Consider the following 18,384-nt stretch of genomic DNA (forward strand, 5'->3'; position numbering starts at 1 on the left):
ATTACCGTTGATGGTAGCCGTGGCCGGGAATCGAACTGCGGTGGCCAGGACCCTGGCGCAGTGCGCAATTCACGGCACCACTGCTCACAGTTTCACTGGACACGGATAGCAGAGGCGACGCGCGGACACACGCGCGGATACACGTGCACACAAAGACAACGATCCCCCCTAAAGCCTTAATAGAGTGTAGGGGCAAGTGCTGTTAGCGAGCACCTATGAAGGCCGGAACGGCAGACGAGGGGTGGGTGGCCAGCACCACGCCCCGCCACCTTTGTCTCCCTAGTGGCGATATTTGCACACCGCCCCAGGTACTCATTTGATGCTGAGTCGACCTAGGGGAGGCCCAGGACCGGTTCAAATAATCGTCACCGATGTTGGCCGTGAGCGTGAATCGAACAAAGCCAAATATACTTACCACTTGAACACAGCCACAGCTCGTCACAATTTGACAGCCACGTTACCAAAGCGGTCGTACCAGGCTAGGTGCACTTAGCGATGAACACAAATACACGCGCTCGTACGTACAGTGGAGTGGCTGCCGCAACTTGGCGATGAAACCCATCGGGGCCTGCGTAGCAGCTGCACAAAGTTTGACCGCTTGGCCGCAAAGCGTCTTATGCGGAGTCGACGGAGACAACGTGATCTTCTTCTCATCGTGGGAATTTGGCCTGGACGTCAATCATTCACGGGGGGAGCGGTGGCGCAGTGGTTCTCGCTCACGGACAACACCAGTGACGAGTATCTGGACCAGTCCTGGGCGTCTCCGAGGTTGACTCGGCCTCAAAGTTAGCACTGTAACCAATGTGTAAACAATGCTACAAGGGAGACAAAGGCGGCCGGGCGTGATTCTGGCCACCCACCCTCGTGTGGGCGTGCCGGCTTTTTTTCATAGTGTTCGCTAACAGCACTTGCCCCACAACAGTGTTACGGCCACACACACACACACACACGTGTGTCTGTACACACACACGTATACACACAAACACACGTGTGTTTGTGTGTATAAATAAACCCCCAGGGCCTCGTGGGTTGGAGGAGGGGTTGGGGCTTGCGATAGTGCCGGCGGACACTCACGGGACACCACCGGAGCCGATCTCGTGGACCCCAAATGTCTCTCGCGATGTCCTCGTTCAGGCGGCGCGCCCCGCGCGTGACTCAGTGACGCGCGGGGAGGAGCGGCCGACTTGACAACCTCAACGATGCACGGGGAGGTCGAGAGAATCCGACAGCGGGGGGAAGACTTCTTAACACGAATCGGGCAAATCGCCTGGGCCGAAGCTGGTTGTAATCGCCAGCGAAACGTCGTCGTGCCTCAAATCGCGAATGTTGTGTGCGGGTCGACTCTCCGGCACAACCGGAGTGCCGGACTCGTCACCGCCACGTCTTGTTTACGTCACAAACCTGCCGAATTGCCTGTCTCGGGTGGTGGTGGATTATCGACCGGCGATCCAACCCAGCACACCCCCCCCCCTACATTATGGATATTGGTCGCGACAGCCGACTACGTGTTAAAGTGGCCACTCTGATTACGTCTCAACGGCGAGGCTGTGGCCGCGAACAATCGAGGGTCCTGACCCTCTCAAAGCCAAATCTTAACCCCTTTCACGTTCACGTGGCGACCATCCCGGAAGAGTCGATTATATAAATGTAATGTCGTTGCCGTAACAATTATCAGCCTTTCTCGCGGTCGAATAAAGCGAAGCTCAAATTGGGTCATTTGTCTCTCGTTGCTCCTCGAGTTGTATTGACCCGCGCGCGCTGTGGACGCGTGAGAGATGATGGAGGGGCAGCGAGTCGCTTGTCCCGTGCTCGGGGGGCCGGGGAATGCGGGGGCCCAGGGGTCCCCGGGTTAAATTTATCCTCCCTGCCCCCCCCCCCACTCTGCCTGGCGCGCACGCGTCACGCGGCAGCTGTCTCAGCGCTAATGGGACCGGGGGCGGTGGGGAGGCTGGGGGTGGTTTGGAGGCATCGTCGCCACCTGCAGCAGCGACAGCAGCAGCACCTCGACTTTCCCCGTCTTTTACAGACGCAGCGCGCGTTTTAAGTGCCCCTTAGCCGTGGCCCAAGGCTTCACGACCAGCCTGGCACGGGTCCAACGAAACGTCGAGGTGCTCCGCCACCTAACACGATGTGGGTGGTTGCTCTCAACGCCGGGGACAGCTCGATTCGCCTCGGCACCAGAACTGTATATTCTGAAAACCCGGCTGGGTCGATTTGAAAATCAATCCGGTACACATTCCTCCATGGCACTCATTTCCTACGGATGAAACCACCTCATTATCGTATGATCTGGATAACAGAACGCTCCAGGAACGAAGACTCGCCCCAAACGTGTTGCCCGTGTTATTAAAGTTATACAAATCTGGTGGCGCGAACACATCTACAGTATTATAAGACGCTCCTTCAACTGTTGGTGTTTTATTCAGGCGGAAAGGTAATAATCGGTAGTTCATCCCAAGCCACAGTAGCCACAGTAGCCACGGTAGATCGTGACATTCATTGCTCGGAGAGCTCTTGGCGACAGCACTCTCGTAAAAGTCCCGTCACACAACACACACAAGTTCGTGTTCTATTCAGTATCATTATTGGAGGATGTGTTAATTGTGCGTATGAGTCGGCATGAAGTTAAGTGGTGTATGCTGCCCCGTGGTGAGCGTGAGGGACATGTCCTGAGGTTGTCCGCGTGGGGGAGCGATGGTGAGCCAAGTAGCCGAGAGGAGGAAAATCAACCACGGCGAGTGATTGTCTCCAATATGATGATTATAACGGTGCATCTCGAGGAGAAATAAGAACCACGGGGAGGAAGGCTTAGCGCGTGAAAGCGGGTCCAATGCAGGCGGGAGCCAGCTGAGTTGACGGGCTCTCGTCTGGAGTCGAGTCTCCCCGAGCAAGTGACGGAGCCTCGAGTGTCTGGGCGATCTCACAGCTCTCGCTGTTCACTCTGTGACGGGCGTCCCCCAGCCCGGCCTCCGTCTTCCCCTTCCCCGATGAGTTGTGAGAAGGTGGCTCGTGACTCCGAGCAGGGAGAACTGCACGAGCCCTGACGAGGGAGCCGAGTGTCGCCTCTGCAATGGGTGAGCTGCAGCGCGACCCCTCACGCCACACCTCCACCCCGCACGATCCCCAGCGCGATCCCCAGCGGGCGAAACGCGATTTCACCACCGCCACGCACCTGCCCGCCCGCCCGCCCGCTTGACACGCAGACCCCCCCGCGGCGCGATGTTCAATACCGACGGGTACCTCGCGAGAGCGGCGGAGAGCGGAGTCGCGTGGGCAGCGCCAGAGCGAGGCCGGATCAACACGGGGGCCGCAGCCTGGGCGCTTCCTCTCACTCGTCTCCCTCTCCACTCCCCCTACACCCCACGGGCCCACACCCCCACCGCACCACCCCCACCACCACCACCCCCACGAGCCCACACCCCCACCGCCACCCCCACCGCCACCACCCCCACCGCGCGCCAGGAGACGTCACCGCGTGGAGCGCGGGGGGAGATGCCACCAGGCCAGAGGGGTTTGGGGGCGGGGGTTGATCTCTCAGCCGCATCGTCATGCGTCACGAGTCGCAAATATTTGGAGTCGCCCCTGGGTGTTTGTCGCTCTGCTCCCCCGTGGCCCGGGGCGCGCTGTTCGGCTCGGGCGCAGAGCGCGCGGAGCCGCTCACGAGGTAGGCGACACGCTCGGAGAGAAGATCTCTGCTCTGTTGAGAGGGCGCAGCCAGCTGAGAAGGGGCTCTCAGTGTCACCCTGCCTCGAGCGGCCCCGACAGTGGCCTCTTCCTCGATCCACCCCATACATCCCCTCGCCGCCGCTTGCAACCCCAGCAAAATCGGCGGCGCGGATCAATCTGTGAGCTGGGACGCGGAGCGCGCTCCGCCGGCTATGAATAGCGCGCGTGAGCGACAGCGCAGGTGCGCGGGTGTTACCGACGGCGGCGGGCGGTGGTGCCCCACTGATCGCGAACTCCTCTCACTGCTCAGGCCTCCGAAGCGAGTCGCGGTCCTCCTCCTCGAGCGCGCGGCGCAGTTAAATAACCCCCCTTCGCGACCGCGTCCCGTCCACGCAAGTCACACAAACACGACACGGGCACGGCGTAGCCACGTGCAAAGTGTCCGCTATTTTTATTAAAGTACAAGTTTGTACAATGCATTCTCATCGCATTCAGCAGCAGCAGCAGAGACGGGCAATCGGCGCGGCCCCCGAGGGGCGACCATGCAGTGAGGCTCCGCGCTCTCGCGGGCGGTACCTGCGGGCGAGGTGACGGCGTGGCGCGCACAGGTTCGCGCCGCGCAAGCGTCGACCCCGGCGTCTCGGGGCGCGCGGTCGCGCAGCCACAGGCAGCCGAAGCCGTCGCGGCCCTCGGGCTCAATGGGCGCCGAATCCTTCTGCCAGCTCAGGCGGGCCCGCGGCGAGCCCGTCACCTCCACGCGCAGCCGAATGTCGCAGTCCGCGCCGATGGCGCAGCTGGGCAGCCCTCTTGCGAACGCGGGCTGGCGGGGGTGCGGGCCGGCCTGGGTGCCGTTGGGGACCGCGGCAACCTCCTCCACCTCGGCGTGCCTGGTGGGGATGATGATGGGGGGGCTCGCCGGGGGCCTCCAGAGGGAGCGCGGAGTCTCCTCCCCTCGCGACTCGTCACCGTCGCTTCTCAATGTCATTTGTGCTTCGGCGTTATGCATTGCGTACCGCTTTAGAATGAACAGCCCTACAAGCAAACTGGCTTTTTTTCTTTACACAAACGAACAGATGTACGGCTACTCTAGGCTACAGCACCACAAACACCACACGAGACAAACGCGCGCCGCCGGGGAGCGAGGCCTCGCCACGGTCACTGCCCGCAGCAGCTGCAGCCGCCGATGTTGGCTCGGACTGGCGGCGGCGGCAGAGGCGGTTGCGCGCGCGCGCTCTCCGCTTTATTTTTATCCGCGCCCCGCCAGCCCCGAGCGGATCGCATTGCAGCAGCAGCAGCAGCGTGAGCCGCGCGCGAGAGGTGCGAGAGCCTCTCTGCGCTCGTCCCGGGGTACAGCCTCGTTGTGTTCAATGCGAGGTTCCTCCGCACGGAACCTCCAAGACCCCCGGAGCTCCTGGACCCCGGGACCTCCCCACGGCAAATTCCGGAGCGGCGTTATCGGGGCGCCTGTGCAAACGCGACAGGCGGAAACCTCGCTACGTCTGTCGCCTCCTCCTCCCGTCTGCTGGACAGCGTCACTCGCGCCCTGCGAGGTCGCGGGCGCCCACATCCAGTGTGGTCACGGCTGCGCCCGCGACCCTGCGGGCCATCGAGTACACGGCCCGGCTCGGGGTTTAACTCGTCCTACTCGAGCTGCGGAGCGGACGCAGACGCGGCGAGGTCTGCCCCCTCCACCTCCCACCCTGGCCCCTCGCCGTGTTTGGCCGTCACGGACACCTCTACGCCGCTATGTTGCGCGTCGGGGGACGGGGGCCGCGCGGGACCCCGGTGCTCTAGAGGGGATGAAACACGATCTTCAGGGGTGGGGGATCCCGGTCGTCCGGGGTCCGCGCCGGCGAGTGGCGACGGCGGCGGCCTCTCCTCCTCCGCCGCCTTGTTGTTGGAGTTGTTGGTGTTGGGGTCGCCTCGTGGGGGGGCCGGCTCCACCGGAGAGGCTCCACGCGTGTGGCTCGCGAGCTGCACCTCCACGCGTTCATCCACCTGCACCCAGCCCGCCGTGGGCCCCTCCCTCTGCGGGCCTTCTCCCGCCGGCGCGATCACTCTGACGCGAGGCACCGCGCCCGTGGTCGCCGTGTCTGAGTGCGCCTGCGTGATGGTGGTCTCCGTGAGGATCTCCGTGCGGCCGGCGCTCCCCGTGGACAGGGTCCAGGAGGAGGACTCGGCACCGGGAGGCCCCGGGGGAGTCATCATCATCGTGGTCGTGGGCTGTGGGGAGCGAGCGCGCTTGGCGGCGCTCTTCACAACCGTGGTGACCGTCTCCTCGCTGCACGGGGCGGAGAGTCCGTGCGTGGCGTGGGGCACGCGGAAGCCACGGATGCGTGGGAGGTTTGGAGGTCGAGGTGAGTGGGTGAATGGAGCAGTGGACGGGGCAGTGTAAGTGGGGCAGTGGGGGTTGCAGGAAAACAAGAGAATTACGCAGGTTAACGAGTTCAGTTGGATTAATGTCAGGACCCCAATACATTCCTGCAGTGTGAATAGACATGGCTACATGTCAGCGTATATAATTCCGAATCAATGCTCTCAAGCAGTGTTTAAGCAGGGAAACAATCTAGATTTCGCCTTTCTAGCCTGGTCAGGAGGGTGTTAAACAGTCGCTGATCGGTTCCCTGATGTTGTTATAGGCGAGCGCTCTCCACGAGCACCGCGGGGATCAGGCAGTGCAATGGAGCAACGCGGCACAACATGTGTCATGCACTGTCGCGGTGTGGGCAATAACAACACTCGCAAACAACCCAACCAACCACATCTGTGCCGTGAGCACGTGCTGGCAACTCGACGACGGGTGACCGCTCGAACAGGACCTACTTGCCCGGCCTGGATGGTCTGCCATGCGCAGGCAGCACGGAGCCACCAGGGGTCACTAAAGGTCACCGGGTTATCATCGAGGAGCAGGGGAGGAGCGCTCACAAGCCTCACCCTGCTTCGAGAAGCGGCGCTGAATCACAGACTGGCCCTGGGAGCAATCGTCTGCTGTGGACCTGCTGGCGGCTTCCTAGGCCTGGCATCTCTGGGGCTGCAGCTGCGAGGCCTTGCCGTGGTCGAGGCGTCACAGACGTGTGCAGGCAGCGCCACGCCAGCAGCGTCTTTTAAACTCTTAACCACAACCGCGCCGGGTGCCTTGCGTCAATTTTGCCACACAAAAGCGATGATGCTTTGGATAGAAGCGCTCGTAGAATTTCACATCACGGCTCTCATGGAAGCAGAACCCCAGTGGTCGTGAAGGCTCTGTGTTTGACAGCTGCTGCGTGCGGGACTGTCAACGCAGAGCGCCGGCTTGCTGTCTGCCGCCAACTCGGAGAGGCTGGTGCCTGAGCCTCCGCGCATGTCTGTGAGGGCTGAACACGCGTGGGGAGGAGCCCGGCTTACATGATGACAGTTTTCTTTGAGCTTCTGGCGTCTTTCTCAGTTTCTTGCTCGGCACCTGAACCAACAAAGTCAGAGGGCACCTGTTGGTTATTCAGTGATCGGCAGCAGCGGATGCTCACACAAGCCTCCTGAATAACTAAGGTGAGAGCCACTGAAGCAGGCGTTTCATTTGCCAAGACCTGGGATGCGAAGAACATATGGCACCAAAAGGTATGCAGTACGGGCAATGCGATTAAAGAAGTATCAAAAATATTCGAGTGGATTATTCACCCCACGGCTCGATGCCAATCGCATGATCATAATAAGTTAGGTTTAACAACAATAATGTGATGCCAAAATATTCACTGGCCAACACAAAATATGAATCGTGTGTGCAGGAAATCCGGTGTATGAGCACTTTGGGCTATACGTTTGAGATACTCTGATGTGGCCCGCTCCGAGGACAATCGTGCACCACCTCTCATCAGTGACACGAGCAATAGCACAGGGCCTGGTAGCGAACCGGTAGAGAGCCCTCGAGAGACCTATACGGCGGCCGTGCCGCGCGGGCTCCCCTTGCACGGTGTGGCGCGTGCGGCGCGAGCGACGGACGCACCGGCGATGCGCAGGGCGGCCGCGGTGTCGGCCTGACCGGCCGCGCTCGCCGCCTCGCAGCGATAGAGCCCCGCGTCGCTCCGCCGCACGCAGCTGAGGGCGAGCGTGCAGTTCCGGCCGTCGTCCACCCGTGGCTTGTGCTCATTGTCCACCTCCAGGGGCCAGCCGTCTGTGGAGCCGCGCCACGCAGGACACTCATTCACGTCGGAAGGCCTCGTCCCACGCAGCTCCGTGCCCACCCGGACAGGGGCTCGTCGGGTGAGGAGGAGCTGCCCACGCCCTGCCCTTGTCCTGTCCATCTCCTGCCCTTCCCCTGCCCTGGTCCTGCCCATGTCCTGTCCATCTCCTGTCCATGCCCTGCCCATCCCCTGCCCATTTCCTGCCCATGTGCTGTCCTTGCCCTGCGCTTGCACTGCCAATGCCCTGCCCTTGCCCTGGCCATCCCATGCCCAATCCCATGTCCATCCCCTGCTCATGCCCTGCCCATGCTCTCTTTGCGCCATCAGGGAGCGCTGTAGTGAGAATCGCCAATGCTCTAAAAAGTAACGCTGCCTACAATCAAAATTGCTTCTGGGGCCCAGCGGATGAAGTAATGGGTGAATAGGAGCAGCATAATCATGCATGGCTGGAGCGGTGGGACAGGGGTTCGCGCACTGTGCTATGATCCTGGCGACCCAAGTTGGATTGCTGGCCACAGTTAAGACTGATAGCGAGCGACTGCTGAAGCGGTCCTCGAGATCCCCAACTCGCACTGACCAGCAGAGTGAAATGTTTCCAAACAGCTCACGTGGGTTGATAGAGCACTGTATATGCAAGGCTGTATATGACCCTAACAAATATCCATGCATGGGAGCGAGGTAAAGACGGGCAGGGTTCAGGATATAGCTCGGGCTTTACCGGGCTTACCTTTGTACCAGGTGATGACGGGCCGCGGGGTGCCGATCACGTGGCAGCGCAGTGTGATGGAGTCGCCCTCCCGCACGATGCACTCCTCCAGCTCCTCGGTGAAGCGCGGGGGGCCTGCGCAGGGCCACGCAGAAGCCGCGGCGACACAGACATCCGTGTTTTTGGCTCCCTGCTCTAGCCCATTGGTTTTTCCTCTGCCGACGATCGTCTCTTCCCATGAAACACAATTAGTCTACGTGGAACCTCGTTTGTCCCCGTGATGTGCGCGTCCTACTTTCTGTGCAGCAATCCGAGATGCGGTTTCATTTAGACGCTGTGTAAATCCAGTTGATTGCATGCGTGTTACACATTGCTGGGTAAATCAGGACTCGCTTCCCTTGCGATTTAATGATTGTCTCAATGCGAGAATCAATCGTTCCTTCACCATCGCGGTCCATGTAGAACATCGGGGCTGTAAGGGTCCCGTAAAGCAATTGCACACGTCAAGTACGAATACAAAATTATCAATTGTCTCAAATGATTTGAATCTAGAAATGCGAGTGAAAGATTTAGGTGGCTTAATGGATGCGTGGTCACACACATCTCGTGCACATGTATCACCCATCGACATACATGCATAGCCAGGCAGATATTGCTAATGGTGTTGTGTGTGATACAGGTGAGGTGGGTAATGCGCACCCCAGGCTGGATCTTGTGAATCCTGCGGCGGCTGCTGCTGCGTCTTCTGCGTCTTCTGCCTCCCCTGCAGGAGGTAGAGCTCACAGAGCCACGCGTCCTTGTGGGCCACGCTGGCTGCCTGCAGCATGAACTTGTCCAGCCCGCTCTCGTGCTCGTGCAACAGCTCCAGGATTCGCTCGTGCCCCTCCACCACCTCGCTCACCTCTACGTTCCGCACCTGGACGCCACGGAGGGAGAGAAAGCGCATCTCTCCGTCAATTGCCAGACGTCGGGAGCGCGCCAGGGCTGGAGATGCCGCGACCGAGAGCTTCCCGGGGGGAACGGAGGGGACCGCGCGGCGACGCTCACCGGCAGGGCGTGCAGGCACGTGTAGGCCTGGGAGGCCGAGTGGCTTCCACGCCTCGCCTTGCACACGAGCAGGTGGCTGTTGAAGAGGAAGAGGTGGCGGCGGTGGCCTCGTCGGCTTATCGCCTCGCTGCCCTCCCACGCCTCAAACACGTCCTGCGCTCGCAACGGCGGAGGTGGTTGGAGGGGTGAGCGATGGTGGCGGAGGGGTGGGAGATTCCATCCAAACGAACAAAACAAACACTGATCCTGCCTTCAGTAATGGCTCAATTAATGCTTTTAAATTAATAGGCGTTTGCCGTCTTGGACCACAGCCAGAAGCGCATGAATGGTGCAAGTATTGAACCCCCTCATGAAACCATGTCCACTGTGGTGGACTACTACGATATAAATGATTGCGATGAAATTATATGGGCATTTCGATTTAAAGCTTTCGTGACTGCAGGGATTCATCTTCTTGGTTCTTTCGGTAAAGTCACGTAGAAGTGAAGTAATAAAATAATGAAAATAAAACATAATAAAATAATTCTCACGACGTTTCGGCCACAACGCAAGCAGCCGTCCTCAGGTGGAGAACAGGTCCGTCAAGTCTCTGTCTACTTGATGAACCTGTTCTCCACCTGAGGACGGCTGCTTGCGTTGTGGCCGAAACGTCGTGAGAATTATTTTATTATGTTTTATTTTTATTATTTGATTACTTCCCTTCTACGTGACTTTACCGAAAGAACCAAGAAGATATGAGCATTTTTAATGATGACTCCATATTTTGGTGTTCCTTTTACTCCTGCAAATATCACAAAATATTTAAGTAAAAATAAATTACTTTGTGAATAATAATAATTCTGCAACTAAGCTGCTTGCTTCACTCGACTGAGCGCACCTGTCGAATGGGAGAGCGCTTGCTGTGTGCACGTGCCTGCAGGGTTGTTGTGTGCACTTAGTGGCGAATGACGGTTGCTGTTGTTGTTGTACCTGTCGCAGGAGTAGGCCAAGGTTGGCGAGGTTGGTGGGCACCTCCTCGATCATGGACAGCTTCATCTCGTCCTCCGCGCGTTTCGGAAGCGACGCCACCACGCCGTAGGCCTCCTCCAGGCCTCGGCAGTCGCCGCCCCGACTCGCGCGCCTCCGGATCAAGTCCTGTGGGCAGGCGGTGGCAGCGTGAGCGACCAACTCAGGGCAGCTGCGTGACACCGCTGATCTGTGCCACACTGCGGCTGCTGACCACTGAGGGTTTTTCTTCTTTCGTACAGCTGATGTAGATGTAGAGCAACAACTACAATTTCACATTCAGGAGGTCAAGCCAGACAACCGTGTTATCTGGCTTGATAACAAATGTGGGTAAGGTTGGTGGGCGGTGTCCCAGGACGGTAAGCGGTGGCCACACATGCCCGCAGCACTTGAAGACAACGGTTTGTCGACTTCATTCTGTGCTGTAATTCCCTACAAGGTGGCCAGGATGGCAGTACAACAACTAGGATTGGATGACTGCTATTCCTTTGATACCTGTGTGTTTTCCCCAGGTACTTCTTTTCTATTTTCTCGTGAAAAGGAATTTGGAAAACAGCACCATGCAGGATCCTACTCAAAATCAGTTTTGAGGCTCATTGGTTGACGAGACTTTATAGACAAGGACAGGGCGCCTTCCCTTTTCTCAGAGCCGTATGCCCGGCTGCTCTCACCTTCAGTGCCACCTGATAGACGTGCAGCTGCTCCTGGGGCAGGTCCAAGTATTTCTGTATGGACAGCACCGACTCCGGGAAGTGTGTGGACTGGCGTAGGATCTCGGTATATTTCTGCACAGACAGGAAGAGAACATCGGAGAGATTTTAGATAATCCCCACGGAGGACAATCGACACCAATGCACGACAGCTGAGGGTGCGGGTCCGTGGCTTCATCGCGTGGCCAATGGCTTGGGGGAAAGTGGAGCTACCTCGAAGGTGACCCTGACGGCGTCGCTCAGCAAGAGCAGGTCGGCCTTCGGCTTGCTGCGCAGGAACTGCACATACACCTGGAACTGCTCGCGGCTGCCCAGGATGGCGTCCACCACGTCGCTCTCGTCCCTGCACGCCCTGAGCCTAGGCAGGAAAACCCTGCGAGCACAGCACAACACGTGAACCGCCCGTCAGCATACGGCTCGCGTCTCTGCACGTGCACTCTGCTCACGTGGCTGGCAGATGGCATGCGCTCGGCTTCAGTGAGATAAAAAAGACGTTTGAAAAAAAATCAATAGCGTGGATGAAAGATTAAATTTCTTTAAAAAAACAACGTGCTCCATTCAAGACCAAAGCTTATTTACACGTTTTAATATTTTCTAAGGCCACAGTCAATCAGAAGGAGAACGAGTTGGGAGTAATTTGCCCAACATCTATCAGTGAAAACCGGCGACAGGCGTAGGAAATTGGCGAGGCGGTGGCAGCAGGAGGCAGTGATTGCTCACTGTCGGTGGAAGTTGAGGATGTCCTGCACATTTCTGAAGATGGCCTCCCGCTTGGACCTGACCAGTGCGGGGATGTTGACCTGACTCTCCACGAACTGCGCGTGATGCGACACCAGGAAGGACAGCTTCTTCACAAACTTCTCCTCCGCCGCCACCAGCTGCTGCAGGGTGACCCTGCCGCGGGAAACGCAAACGAGGGATCGTGACATTGCGCAGGCAGCTTCCGGAGCACGGTGAGGCCCTTTAAAGCCTTTTTTGATGAGGCCGGAAATTATTGTTTTCCCCCGACATAAAAAATGGTGTGCGATGGTGCAATTCTGGGTAAATTTAGAACAATGTTCGAGTTATATTCATGGTTCTTTCGGTAAAGTCACGTGGAAGGGAAATAATAAAATGATAAAAATATTAAACAAACAATTCTCACGACGTTTCGACTGCAACACAAGCAATCATCATCAGGTGTGAAATCCACAGCAAGAAAATTTCGCTCCGTGCTGGTCCACAGCAAGAAAATTTGCTGTGGATTTCACACTTGATGATGATTGCTTGTGTTGCAGTCGAAACGTCGTGATCATTTAATTGTTTAATATTTTTATTATTTTATTATTTTCCTTCTATGTGACTTTACCGAAAGAACCAATAATATGAATCCCTGCAGTCACGAAAGCTTTAATTCAAAATGTTCGAGTTGTGTGTGACGTAAAAAACCGTGGACTTACTCGATGGGTTGTTCCTTGCGATCCGTGGATGGTGTCTAGAGAACGAGCGACCGTGGACAACAGAAAATAAAGTAACCATTCGTGTTCACGTTTTTTTCTTCCTTTTGTACACAGTTATGAAACAAACAGCCAGAAACAAACAGCACTATTAAATATGTAACCGATGACAGTTACTATTGTTAGAGCTCAGAGATAATTGACGATGATGGGAGGGAATTCCAAAGTGGAGCAGTGCGAGGGAAGATGCAGAAAGAGAAGTCTAGAGACCTGCAGTGTGGTGGTTTAGTTGAGCGAGTTCACGATTGAGTGCATTGTTGTGACCTGCATTACTGGTTGACAGCATGAGCGATAGGAAACAATCTGGTAGACTGAGTCCTCAACATGGATGGAGGCTTGAACAAGTGAACTTCACGGGAACAGTAACCGTGGTAGTAGCCATAGACGAGTGATGAGAAGGCGACTGATCACCGGTGAGCGAGTGAGTGCAGTGAATCAGTTCCGCCGGCATGTCTGGGGGAGCAGCCGTCTGGGCCGTGCTTGCACTACCTGTGGCTTTTTCTCCAGGTAGGCGGAGGAGACCCATCCCTGCTGGCACGCGGAGGTCTCTGAGGACCTGCTGCGCACGAGCCACAGCAGCGGGTGGGCACAGTCCAGCACCTCCACGTGTTCGCCCCTGCCCAGCGACAGGAACGCGCGCTCCGTGCTGGTCCACGCGTAGTCGGCCACCAGCACGTACACCTCCACGCCCTGCACAACAACACAGCGGGCAGCCCCACCACCGTCCAGCTCTCTCCACCGCGTGTCCCGAGCTCTCAAGAATTCCGGGGGCTAATGGGTCTTAGCCCAGCTGGATCGCTGTCGACCAACGCCTTCAAGCCGCAGCTGCAGGCTGGAGTACTCTGCGAAAGCTGCTGTGTTGTTTGTGCAGTACCACGGCGTGGATTTGGTAGCATCCGGACTCTGCTGGAAATATTTGTCACGCAGCAACAAACTGGTACCTATGACCAAATCACCCGGGACGAGCGCAATGCTGTCAAATCAAGGAAGCAAATCAGGGCCGAGCCTAGAGAGTGCTTGGATGGGTGGCCACTATGCGTAAACAGTTTGTCATAGGTTTGTGGAGCTGCAATGCCCTCTGGGTAGCGGGCATACTTTTATACTCCCACGTCTACGCTCCCTGCCATCACCAACCTTCGCTGACCAGCAGAGTTAAGTATGGTCAAATAAGCGCCACTTCCTGCATGTGAAGTACCGTTGATGACTCTTGGACACTGTTGGTGAGGCACACGTATTTATTCCGTACAAGTAGTCACAACTGTGGACATACAATACTAGAGGGGGTATCGGCCCCCTCACCCGGCTAGCTGGGAATACACTGCTAGCTATCTCTGACCTACCTCCTAGTCCTCCACTAACGGGCTAGGGGAGGCTGTCTGGCCCGACACTGGTAAGTCGGGCTACGGTACCCGGAGTCCCAGAGCACTAGCTCTGGTTCTCGGGACCACGCCGCTGGCTCGGTCCTGCGCGGCCCTGACAAGGGCGGCGTCCCAGGGGAGTCCAGGGCTCTAGCTAGACGATCTTCGCTCTTCACTGGTTTAGCTTTAACATTCTGCCCCGAGCCCTCTGACACATCCCCCTTTATACTCCACCCCCGCTGAGGGGTGGGGCCCCGGGCTGCCTGGTGCGGACGTCGTTGAGAGCACCCCCCCCCCGTGCACTCACGTAGCCCCGCCCACTGTGTTTGTTTCCCATAAGCTGCCATGCATAACGGCTCTCTCTCTAACACCCCTACATCACCCCCCCCCCCCCCGCATAGCTTGCAGCCGTCCCGGCTGCCAACATACAAAAAAACCGACAATAAAAGCGCATTTACCCCCTGACCGCGCGTGTGCCTCACTATTTTTCAACATAACGCGAAGAGAACAACAACAAGAACCAGAAAACCCCGAAGGGAAAACAACCCGACGCACCCCCCCTGAATAAATACGAATTCCGTAAAAGCAATGTATATACAAATCGCAAGGAACCCCCAACACACACACAACACAACACAATGTGCCAGGAGCACACCACCGACGCAGCGCACAGTAACCATACACGTGAAAATAAAAAATAAAAAAAAATTCTTCTTTTGTGCATCACAAGAGTCTGCGCATTCTTGCGCGCGTCCTTGCCGCAGGCCCGTCACACAGGGCAACCCCGGATGGCGGACCATCCGGTGGCAGCTGTCCATTTCGAAGTGAGTCTGCGCTTGATGTCGCGAGACCCTCGGCATCCCCCGTAGGGGTTGTTGGGCGGGAGCCCGTCATTCCTGGTGCACCTGGGGGCGGGACAGCCGGCAACACGTCAGGCGAGAGCAGCAGAGACGGACCCTTTGAGTCGGCCGACCCCCCACATGTTTGGCCACGCGTGTGTGGAGTGGGGCCTCGCACCGCAACGAAGGGTTTCAACCTAGAGGGGTGCACAAACCACCGGCGCTTCCCCCATTTGATGCGAACGCACTGAGGCTGCAAAACCTCAACCACCTCGACGGGGCCCCGCCACGGCCGCACCAGTTTTGAGGAGGTCGCGAGTGGTATCTGGGGACAGTGCAGCCATGCCCTGTCCCCCGGCTTCCACTGTAGCACGTGCGCGCGACCCAGTCTGAGGCGCTCATTCGCTTTCTGACGCCTGTCGGAATTTAGCATGGCAGCATCCCGTGCCTCAGTCAATTTCGCAAGGTTAAATTTAACATGGTCGGCCAATTTAGTTTTTCCCAGCGGTGCGGGGATCTGCAGCTGTGCCCGAACAGGTGGGTCAGGTTCGCGGCCATACATGAGGAAGAAGGGTGAAAATCCCGTCGCAGCATGGGGGGCCAATCTGTATGCTGCCAGGACCCCTTGAATTTGCAAGTCCCAATCGGTCTGTGAGTCCAAAACCTGCTGCGACAACATAGACGTGATGGTTCGATGCAGACGCTCGACCATCCCGTCAGTTTGCGGGTGATAGGGAGAGGTACGAATTTTTTTCGTTCCCAGGAGCTCACAGACCTGTTGGAGGAGTTTGCCGGAAAAAAATTTTCCCTGGTCGGTCAGCAGCCGCTCCGGAGCACCTTTGTCCATGACGTAACCTTGGACAAAGGCCTCCACAATGGCTGCTGCCGACTGGTTGGCCAGGGGCCAGGCCATAGGCCAGCGCGTAAAGTATTCCACCCCGGTCAACAAATATCTATTGCCCCTAGGGGTGGCGGGAAATGGCCCCAGAATATCCAGCGCGACAAGTTCGTTCACTCTGGAGACTCTGATAGACTGCAAAGGCGGGTTTGACTCCCGTGCTGGTGGTTTTCGCTGCGCACACCGAGGGCATGATGCCAACAGATCTGCGACATCCCTCGTCATGCCTGGCCAAAAAAAATCAAGCTGGAGCAAGGCGAGGGTCTTTTGGGTACCCAGGTGGAGGAGGCGCTCATGAGCAGCCCACACCACCCTACCCCGTAACCCAGAAGGGACCACCAGCCGGTGTCGATGGGATTTCCCGTCCCAATGCATCAGCAACCCCGCGTGCATTTCCCATGCGTCGGCATCACCCGTCCCCCGCCCCGCCTCCCCGGCGCGACGACGCGACGCGAGGAGGGAGGTATCCTCCATCTGGAGGCGCCCCCATTCATTAACAGGCAAACCCAGCAGGGAATCTTTTCCCTGTTGTGCGATAGAATTTGGAAGCAATGTTTCGTTGTCGGCGGCGGCCGCCAGGACCGGAACCGGCATGTCCCCTGCTGGCTTGCAACGTCCCGACCCCAGGAGGCATGCACATTCGGAGGTGGTTGGCATGCGCGACAGAGCATCCGCGTTGGTGTGGCGAACGCCCTTACGGTAGGTGGTTTCGAAATCAAAATCCTGGAGGATCTCCAACCATCGGGACAATTGTCCCAATGGCTGTTGAACTCGCAGGGCATACTGCAGTGCCGCATGATCTGTGCGGACGGTGAAATGCCGACCGTACAGATATGGGCGATACTGTTGGATGAAATAGACAATTGCCAACAGTTCCCTACGGGTGACACAATATCTTTGCTCCGCTGGAGACAACACCCGACTGCCGTACGCAACCACCCGTTCCACGCCGTCAACCACCTGGGAAAGCACGCCCCCAATACCCGTGTTGCTCGCATCGGTGTCGAGCAAAAATGGTTCCGAAAAATCGGGGTAAATCAAGGGAGGAGCTTTTACCAGGGCGTCCCGAAGGGAGCAGAAAGCAGCCTCCTCCTCCTGACCCCAGTGGAACCGAACCCCTTTTGATGTTAAAGCGTGTAGGGGTTTGGCAATCGTCGCAAAATCAGCGACGAACCGTCGGTAATACGACGCGAAGCCAATGAAACTCCTGACCTCTCCCACCGAGGTGGGAGTCGGCCAGGAGCTGACACACTGCGTTTTGGCGGGATCGGTAGCAATACCTGAGCGCCCCACGATGTGCCCCAAATAACGCACCGAATCGCGTAACAAATGACATTTTTGGGGTTTGAATTTCAAATTAGCAGCCCGCATCTTTAGGAAAACCGCCCGCAACCTCTGGAGATGTTCGTCAAAAGTTTTACTAAAGACGATAACGTCATCCAAATAAATCAGGCACGACTCCCATTGCAATCCAGCCAAAAACAATTCCATCAAACGCTGGAAAGTTGCCGGCGCTGAGTGTAAGCCCATCGGCAACCGGTTGAATTGGAACAGGCCATGCGGTGTACGGAAAGCAGTTTTAGGCTTTGAATCATCGTCCAGAGGAAGCTGCCAGAATCCCGAAAGTAAATCCAGTGTGGAGAAGAATCGCGCTCCCGCCAAGGCGTCCAGCGATTCGTCCATCCGTGGGAGCGGGTATGCGTCGGCAACCGAAATTTTGTTAAGGCGCCGAAAATCAACGCAAAACCGCAACGAGCCGTCCTGCTTTTTAACCAGGACGATCGGCGCTCCCCAAGGGCTGGTGGAAGGAGAAATGATGTCGGCGGCTAACATGTCATCAATAGCCGATTTGACATGGTCCTTTTCGGCGGGACTTAACCGAAACGGATTCTGGCGTATTGGCGCGCTGTCACCCGTGTCAATATGGTGACGCAGCAGATGAGTGCAACCCAAATCGTATTTGTCCCGACTGAAAATGTCGGAAAATTCCCGCAGTAGCGTTCTAAGCTGTTGGCGCTCTGAATTTGACAGGTCCGTCGATCCCGCACAAAGCGCATCGAGCCACCCTCCATCGCTGTCCGAATGTGGGTGCGGCCGGGGAGCAGTGCCGACGTGATTCGCAACAGGTTCCTCGCAGGGCACCGGCGTCGCGTGAGCAAGCACCGTCCCTTGAGGAACTACCACTGTCTGCGACCCCACATTGAGGACCGCGATGAAAGGGTCCCCTCTTACGACGGTCTGGGCCGGAATCAAATGAGGTCCACTAACCCCGGCCCTAGATGGTCCCAGCAGAATTCCCTGGTCCCCAATGCCCTCAGCGAAGGGCCGACGAAGTTTTAGAGGCACCAACATTTGAGCTCCTGGCGGCACATGAACTGTTTTAACGACGAACGCTGGTACTGTTACGAACGCCGTCCGAGCCGCAGTAGGGGAAGGCAGGAACGCCATGCGTCGTCCCGACGGGAGCTCAATGCATCCCTGGTCTATTAAAATACGAATCGG

At 57.4% G+C, this 18,384-nt stretch overlaps 2 protein-coding genes across 2 annotated transcripts in view; both read right to left on the reverse strand.

The window, feature by feature from the left end:
- Window positions 1-4,927, reverse strand: part of LOC144934396 (striated muscle preferentially expressed protein kinase-like) — an 80,136-nt gene extending 75,209 nt beyond the window's left edge. Inside the window, 1 exon segment of the mRNA XM_078860117.1 lies at window positions 4,243-4,927. Coding sequence (XP_078716243.1) covers window positions 4,243-4,672 — 430 coding nt within the window. The 5' untranslated portion in view covers window positions 4,673-4,927.
- A 380-nt stretch (window positions 4,928-5,307) lies between these two features.
- Window positions 5,308-18,384, reverse strand: part of LOC144934358 (obscurin-like) — a 121,169-nt gene continuing 108,092 nt past the window's right edge. The window contains exons 129-138 of the mRNA XM_078860043.1: window positions 13,233-13,558; window positions 12,012-12,185; window positions 10,546-10,753; window positions 9,577-9,729; window positions 9,229-9,445; window positions 8,551-8,664; window positions 7,646-7,813; window positions 7,051-7,105; window positions 6,490-6,601; window positions 5,308-6,147 (exon numbers count right to left, since the gene is read on the reverse strand). Coding sequence (XP_078716169.1) covers window positions 5,308-6,147; window positions 6,490-6,601; window positions 7,051-7,105; window positions 7,646-7,813; window positions 8,551-8,664; window positions 9,229-9,445; window positions 9,577-9,729; window positions 10,546-10,753; window positions 12,012-12,185; window positions 13,233-13,558 — 2,367 coding nt within the window. The remainder of the gene's footprint in view (window positions 6,148-6,489; window positions 6,602-7,050; window positions 7,106-7,645; window positions 7,814-8,550; window positions 8,665-9,228; window positions 9,446-9,576; window positions 9,730-10,545; window positions 10,754-12,011; window positions 12,186-13,232; window positions 13,559-18,384) is intronic.

Source organism: Lampetra fluviatilis, chromosome 10, assembly GCF_964198595.1.
Source record: "Lampetra fluviatilis chromosome 10, kcLamFluv1.1, whole genome shotgun sequence".
Taxonomy (NCBI): domain Eukaryota; kingdom Metazoa; phylum Chordata; class Hyperoartia; order Petromyzontiformes; family Petromyzontidae; genus Lampetra; species Lampetra fluviatilis.